The following is a 7,696-nucleotide window of genomic DNA, read 5'->3' on the forward strand; positions in this document are numbered from 1 at the left end:
TAGGCTGTGATCTCTCTGTGGAATTGATGGAGGCGTCTAAAAAGTGGGTGGGGTTCTGGCACTAGGTCGGGGTGCTGGGTGGGCCGGAGAGGCTTCAAGGAGATGGTATCAGAGGATGCCCGAGGTGGTGAGGCTGGGTGGGGCGGGAACAAACTGGAGTTGATGGTTTAGGATCCTATCAGTGGGAGATCTAACTTAATGGGGCATGTCAGGGTCTGGGTTATGAGCAAGAGGTGATGTTAGCTTTGTGTCTCCTAGCGCCTCTCACTTCCTGATTCTACTTGGGCCATGCCTTTCATTTGGAACAACCTCTCTCACCTGCCACCTGAAAGATTAAACTGAAAACATTCAATAAGGTTCGGCAGATAATTTTCTTATGCTAGTGATTTCTTATTGCCTTTCATATAAGATCCAAACACTTGGCTGGGTGCGGTGGCTCACGCCTGTAATCCTAGCACTCTGGGAGGCCAAGGCAGCTGGATTCTTTGAGCTCAGGAGTTCGAGACCAGCCTGAGCAAGAGCGAGACCCCGTCTCTACTAAAAATACAAAGAAATTAGCTGGATAACCAAAAATATATATAGAAAAAATTAGCTGGGCATGGTGGTGTATCCCTGTAGTCCCAGCTACTCGGGAGGCTGAGGCAGGGTTGCTTGAGCCCAGGAGTTTGAGGTTGCTGTGAGCTAGGCTGACGCCACAGCACTCTAGCCCGGACAACACAGTGAAACTCTGTCTCAAAAAAAAAAAAAAATCCAAACTCTTTGCCACAGCTTACCTGACCCGACAGCCTCTGCCCACCTCCTGGCATTCCACTCACCTCTTGCCCTCACTTACTCCACTCCCATCCCCTCCCCTGGTCACCCTGGTCACCCTGGTCCCTTGCACACACCAGGCTTTTTGCCATCTAAGGCTTTTGCTTTTGCACCTCCCACCCCAAGTCTTTGGCCTGGCTATATCCTACTTCTTCTCCAGGTCTCAGCTCAAACGTCACCTCTTCAGAGGTACTGCCTCTAATGCCCTACGTCCTATCTCCTCAGTCATCCTCTGTCACCATACTGTTTTTGTTTTCTTCACTTATCCTCACCAGTGTCTGAAATTGTCTTAGCACTTTGTGTATCGCATTGTATTGTGTCCCCACTCGAATAGCAGCTCTGCGAGGGCAGGGATCTTGCTGTACTGTTCATTACTTTATCCTCAATGCCTAGCACAGGGCATGGCACATAGTAGGGTTACAACACATATTTATTTTGGAATGAATAAGCGGCTCTCCACAATGGTGTGTTCGGTTTTTGGATATGCTGGTCACTGGGTTTTAGGACATGAGCATGGAGGTAGGTTGTGGCTGAGAAGAATTGAAATTCAGGTTGTGAGAATCATATACCCTGGGTTGTTGGGGTGAGGTTAGGTTTGGGAAACAAGCGCCCGGTCAGGTGCTGGTCGAATTGGATTATTAATATAAACTGGGCTGGCTCCAGTGGGTTACATCAGACTGCTGAGGTCAGACTGGATCCTGGATTTTGGGGAGCAGGAGCAGGAGTCGAGCCGGGCAGTGGCTGAGTTAGCTTGTGACTTAAGCAGTGTTCAACAGGTATAAGTCATTGAAGGCGAAGAATGAGGCAACGAAGAAGCGTCCCCGTTGGTTGTAGCTAAAGTGCACCGTGACCTGGGCAGTGTCCAGTAGGTCACTTGGGGCTTTTTGGTTTTGTTTTTGTTTTTTTTTTTTGAGACAGAGTCTCACTGCGTTGCCCCGGCTAGAGTGCCGTGGCATCAGCCTAGCTCACAGCAACCTCAAACTCCTGGGCTCAAGCGATCCTCCTGCCTCAGCCTCCCGAGTAGCTGGGACTACAGGCATGCGCCACCATGCCCGGCTAATTTTTTCTATATATATTTTTAGCTGTCCAATTAATTTCTTTGTATTTTTAGTAGAGACGGGGTCTCGCTCTTGCTCAGGCTGGTTTCGAACTCCTGAGCTCAAACAATCCGCCCGCCTCGGCCTCCCAGAGAGCTAGGATTACAGGCGTGAGCCACCGCGCCCCGCCACTTGGGGCTTTGGGAGGACAGGCCCCGTTTTGGACGAGACAGGGGTCCTGAGGAGCGCGGGCTCTGCTGGGCTGTAACCTGGGCTGGTGGGTTGGCCGTGAGCTGTGATCTGGGAAGCTCAACGGCCCCATCAGGCGAGGACCGGGCGGAAACTGGCCCGCCCGGGTTGGGGGGCCAAGCCGGGGGCGGTGGGAGGCACACCCGGGGAACGCTCACCTGGGAGCGGCTCACCGGGGCGGATCGGCACCCACCAGACCGCGCGTTTCTTCTCCGCCCCGCCCCCCGGCCAATGGCGGCGCGGAGGCCCACGGCAGCCGGCGCGGATTGGGCAGACAGGAGCGGCGGCGGGCTCGGATTGGGCTCCTGCGGGCGGAGGCGGGGCGGCGCGGGGAGCAGCTTAGGCGCCTCGCCGGAGGGCGGCGCTGAGCGCTCGGCTACGCGGGCGCAGCGCTGGCGGAAGTGGCGACGCTGGCTTCCCCAGAGTCTGCGGAAGGAGGCAGTGACGGCCCCGGCGGTGACGGCGGCGGCCCGGGGGGCGGCGTGGACGCCCGCGGAGCGGGCTGGGGCATTACCGCGGGCCTCGACCCCGAAATGGCGCTGCTGGCGGAGCACCTGCTGAAGCCGCTGCCAGCGGACAAGCAGATCGAGACCGGACCCTTCCTCGAGGCGGTGTCCCACCTGCCGCCCTTCTTCGGTGAGCCGGGATGAAGGGGGGAGCTGGTCTGCAGCCCTGCCCCAGGGCGCTTCCAGACACACCTGAATCCTTCTTCTCCAGAGCATCCCCAAATCATCTCTCCCCTAGGCACCCAGGTCCTAGTTTCCCAGGCCCCCAAGATCCCCTTTACCCTGAACATGTCAGCTCCTCCGTCTCTTCCCACACATCCCAGACACCTCACATCTCCATATTCCTCAGATGCCCCCAAATCCTCCACTCCCTCCTGCTGCCCCAATCCCCAATCATCCCTCTCCCCTTCTCCCCCAAAGTCCTTCATCCTTAGCCTGACTCATCGTTCCCTTCTTCCCTTTCAGAATGGTCTTCAACTCCCCCCGCCCCAAAAAACCATAAAATGCATCCTCCCATTTCATTGACACTCTTCTTTCCTTAAACTCCCCGAGCCTCTCCCTCGTGGGACCTATGAACCCTCTTCCCTCAGAGTTCCCACGTTCCAGATCAGGACTCCCCACCTCCCCTGCAAGGGTAGGAAGCCTGAAGGGGCGAGGCAAGGAGGGGATTTTGAAGACGGAGTTGCGAAATTTCCCTTTCTAGGAGAAGCCACCTGAAGTTTTTTCTCCATTTAGGACAGGGGTCCGGGTCGGGGCAGCTGCTTTGTGGAGTGACATCAGACACAGGGTGCTTGGCATGAATCCCTCCCTCAGTTTGGGCTCTGAAAGAGCAAGACCCCTCCCCCTTATGTCATGTCGAAGAAGTTCCCGGGAGTATTGGGAAGGGAGCCCAGTTTCAGACCCTATTTCCTCCCCACCTCGTGGCCCCCCTCCCCTGGTCCAGCCCAGCTCAGCCTAGGCCCTGGGTGGAAAGTGGGAAATGGAAGCCAACACCATCTGCCCCTTCCCTTTGCCTTTCGGGTCCCAGGTAAAGGGTGCAACCTGAGCCTCTGCTTTCTTCTCTTCCGAGTCGGCTCTGCCCTGCCCTGGTGGTTTACTAGGTGGCCTTGCAGGAAGACACCGGCCCCTAGGGCAGAGTCCAGCTGCAACCCACAAACCGGAAACCTTAGGACTGAATTGGACCGAAGAGATTTGGCACCCAGAGTAGTCACTCCATTTACCTCTAGTGGGCGATCAGGGCTTGTTGGGGGCGGTATTTCCCACAGTGCTTTGGGGTGGTGGTAGTTAATGTGGAGTCTGCAGTTCTCCTTCTCTATCTCTTGAACCTCAATGTCCCCATCTGTGAAGTGGGGATGCTGATCTCCTAGGCTAGCAATGAGGAGTAGGTAAGGCAGTGTGTGTAAAGGACAGAGGCCCTAAGTGTCAAATAGGTCTTGCTGCGGGTGGAGCAGCGCTTTTTGTTCCTGAATCCAGTTTGAGTTCCTTCCTGTGGCAGGTAATTCATCAGTGTTTGAGTGAGAGCAATTGCCTGGGTTGTATCCTTCTCAGACCTGGGTAAACAACCTGAGAGCAGGGGTGTGGTCTTTTACTCCACTGCTGTATCCCCAATGCCCAGAACAGTGCCTGGCACATAGTAGGTGCTCAGTCAATGCTGTTAAATGCATAAGACTTCTTATCATCAGTATCACAGTCTAGAGAATATGCTCACTCTCCAAGTAGGGAGCTAACTGGAGTTAGCATTGAGGAATTATTTAATTTTGGGACAGTTTTGTTTTGTTTCTTTCCTCTTTGGTTCCATGAATATTTGCCAGTCAGATCCAGCTTGCCCTGGACAGGGATTCAGAATCTGTTTAAGCCAGTGGTTCTCAAGTGAGGCAATTTTGGCCCCTTAGGGGGCATCTGGCAATGCCTAGAGACCTTGCACGTATCCTGTCCTACTTTCCATCCTATCACGCACAGGACAGCCCCCCACAGCAAAGAACGATCAGCCCTAACATCAGTGGTGCCGAGGTGGAGAAACGCCGGTTAAGTTCTGTGGCCTTTTCTTCCCTTATCTTCAGCAAGGTTGCGTGTCACTTCTGCATCTGGGGACACCGTCATTCAGTGCGATCATCTGGCTGCTTTTAGAGGAAAAAGGGAGGTGGCAAGCTGGAGCCAGCAGTAACCTGGTGCCAGGGCCAAAGAGCATGTCCTCCTCCCTTTCTCTGGTCTCAAAGGACCTTTGTCTTTGCTGAGGTCCCTGTGCTGTGGGGTGTCACATCTGTTGACAGAAGCACCATTTATACAGAAGCCTCAGTGGGTTGGCCCAGAAAGGGTTAACTACCACAGGGTTCTCTGCCCATCAGAGCTGTTTACTGTTCACCAAAGAGGATAATTCTTAGCAGGCTAAAAAAAAAAAAAAAAAAGGTGATAATCCCTTTTCAACCATTATGCTCTTCTAGGAAGAGAATTTCTCCTGAGGGTTTAAGACGCAAGCTTTAGGAGGAGTCTTCCACCAGTGACTTTTTCCCAGGACTCAGTGGGTGATCAGGATCCGCTGTCAGCTCTAACTTAGAGGTTCTGTCTATACCTTGGGAGTGTCTGGTCACCCGGATGATCCTGGGTAGGCTTTGTGGAGCAGATCTGGGGTGACAGATGCAAGGAGTCTGAAAGGCATTGCAATGACAGTTTCCTCCAAATCAGGGTTTTTTCACCATGGCACTGCCAACATTTGGGGCCAGATCATTCTTTGTGGTGGGGGGGCTGTCCCGTGCATGATAAGATGTTTAGCAGCATCCCTGGCTGCTACCTAGTAGAGCCAGTAGCACCCGCCTCTCCCCAAGTTGTGACAACCACAACTATCTCCAGAGACGCAAAATCACCTCTGGGTGAGAACCATTGCTGTAGATAAAAATATGGCAAAGAGCTGAAAGCTGTGGTTTTAAAAAGTATTTAATTCTGGGCCGGGCGCGGTGGCTCACGCCTGTAATCCTAGCTCTCTGGGAGGCCGAGGCGGGCGAATTGTTTGAGCTCAGGAGTTCGAAACCAGCCTGACCAAGAGCGAGACCCCGTCTCTACTAAAAATACAAAGAAATTAATCGGACAACTAAAAATACATAGAAAAAATTAGCCAGGCATGGTGGCACATGCCTGTAGTCCCAGCTACTCGGGAGGCTGAGGCAGAAGGATCGCTTGAGCCCAGGAGTTTGAGGTTGCTGTGAGCTAGGATGATGCCACGGCACTCTAGTCCGGGCAACACAGTGAGACTCTGTCTCAAAAAAAAAAAAAAAAAAAAAATTCTGCAAAGAAGATCCGTTGATTGAAGGAAAACTGAGCAAAAACAAATGCTATATAAAAAATCTCCCTGTCATTTATTGAGCACTTACTATGTGCCAAGTACTCTATGTAAATTAATCCACTTAATCCTCTCACAACCTTCCATAGTAGGATTTTGAAGAAAGAATCTCTGCTGACATTTCAGAGTGTTTTCCTTCCAGACGCATTTACATCTGTCTTTTTTTTTTTTAAAAAAAGTATAACCCGCTTTTCTATCTAACAGTATACAGCATGGTCATCTTTTTGTGTTAGTCATCATTGTTTATAGCTGCTTGGGATTCTGTTGTTTCACTGTGGCCAGAGTTTATTTAACTCATCCCCTACTGTTAGACATTCGCCTTACTGCTTATCTTTTGTTCCAGTAAACAGTGCTGCAGTGAGCATCCTTATGTATGTTTTTCTGTGCACACTTCTTTGGTTATTTCTCATTTTTAGAAGTGAAATTGCTGGATTGAAGAGCATGAATGCTTTTAACCTATCAGAGTAACCACATTCACTTATTTATTTTTTCCCACTCTCTTATTGGTGCTGGGAACCACGTTTCTTAAACCTTGTTGGGTGTGGTTTGTGACAGAATGGGTTGGGCTTGGTGAAGGTGGTGTCATTCTGCTTCAGTGGGCGTGGGCTGCAAGTCGGCCTCCTGCCTGCCAGGTTTAGAGCATCCACGTCTCGGACTTGCCCCTCCTTTGTATCTCCAATTGGAATCTCTTGAGTGGTACAGGTTTTACCACATTCACTTAGAGGCTGGCCCTCTGTCCATCTTCTTTCTCTTACCATGACCCAGTAATTGGATCTCACCTGAATGATCAGTTTGCAAGACTCACTTCTGTGAGGCCTGCTCTCTTGTTTTTTAGGTCATTTTTGCAGCTATTCTAGAGCATTCACAACTGGACGTCCTGGCTGAGCATGGCAGGGGGAAAATAAAAAAAAACAATTGGAGGGCAGGGGTGGGGACACTTAGATGTCATTTAGTCTTGCCACTCCTTGCCTAGAAGCCTCAGTAGCTCCCTATTACCCCACCTTGAAATCTGTGCTGTAGCCTTTCTAAATGGCTTGCAGCCGCACACATGGCACCATGCCATCACTTGCCTCCAGAGCTTTACCCATGGCAGTCCCTCTGCCTGGTGGATCACTCCATTTTCCAGCCCCCTTTGCCTTCCTTTTCCTCCTTTTTCACCTTCCATTTGCCTAGCTGGGTTCCATTTATCCTTAAGGAATCAGCTTAGTGGTCACCTTATCCAGAAAGTCTTTCCTGACTCCCTTGAACTCCCATGGAACTTATTGCATTCTGTGACTTTGAGTTGTTTTAGTGCCAGCACTTGGTGAGCTAGTAATATGTGCTGAATGAATGCTTTTAGTTCCATTTCCATTCTTCTGAGTTCTTGCTGAAGATCCTTTGCCTTTCTGTCACTTTCCAAATTAAAATACATGACTAAACTAAAATACATAACCCATTTCATATCCTGTACCTGTGGCAGACATTATTAATCAATCACGATACTGTTTTCCATCTTGAGACTAGATGCAGCCTCCATCTTAACACAAACCCTCCAGGTCAGTTGGAGTTTGTGCATGAGATGACGCCTGTTTGCTCTCACTGTTTAGGGAGAAACCAGAGGTGGAGGAGCTGAAGGTAATGTTGTTTTTTGATACAGGGTCTCGCTCTGTCACCCTGGGCTAGAGTGCAGTGGTGTCATCATAGCTCACTGTAACCCCAAACTCCTAAGCTCAAGCAATCCTCCTGCCTCAGCCTCCCGAGTAGCTGGGACTACAGGCACA

At 51.2% G+C, this 7,696-nt stretch overlaps 1 protein-coding gene across 1 annotated transcript in view; it reads left to right on the forward strand.

The window, feature by feature from the left end:
* The first annotated feature begins 2,493 nt into the window (after positions 1 to 2,493).
* Positions 2,494 to 7,696, forward strand: part of GLTP (glycolipid transfer protein) — a 20,960-nt gene continuing 15,757 nt past the window's right edge. Inside the window, exon 1 of the mRNA XM_012660435.1 lies at positions 2,494 to 2,732. Within this exon, the coding sequence (XP_012515889.1) occupies positions 2,630 to 2,732 (103 nt within the window). The 5' untranslated portion in view covers positions 2,494 to 2,629. The remainder of the gene's footprint in view (positions 2,733 to 7,696) is intronic.

This window comes from Propithecus coquereli, unplaced genomic scaffold, assembly GCF_000956105.1.
Source record: "Propithecus coquereli isolate 6110/MARCELLA unplaced genomic scaffold, Pcoq_1.0 Scaffold665, whole genome shotgun sequence".
Lineage (NCBI taxonomy): Eukaryota > Metazoa > Chordata > Mammalia > Primates > Indriidae > Propithecus > Propithecus coquereli.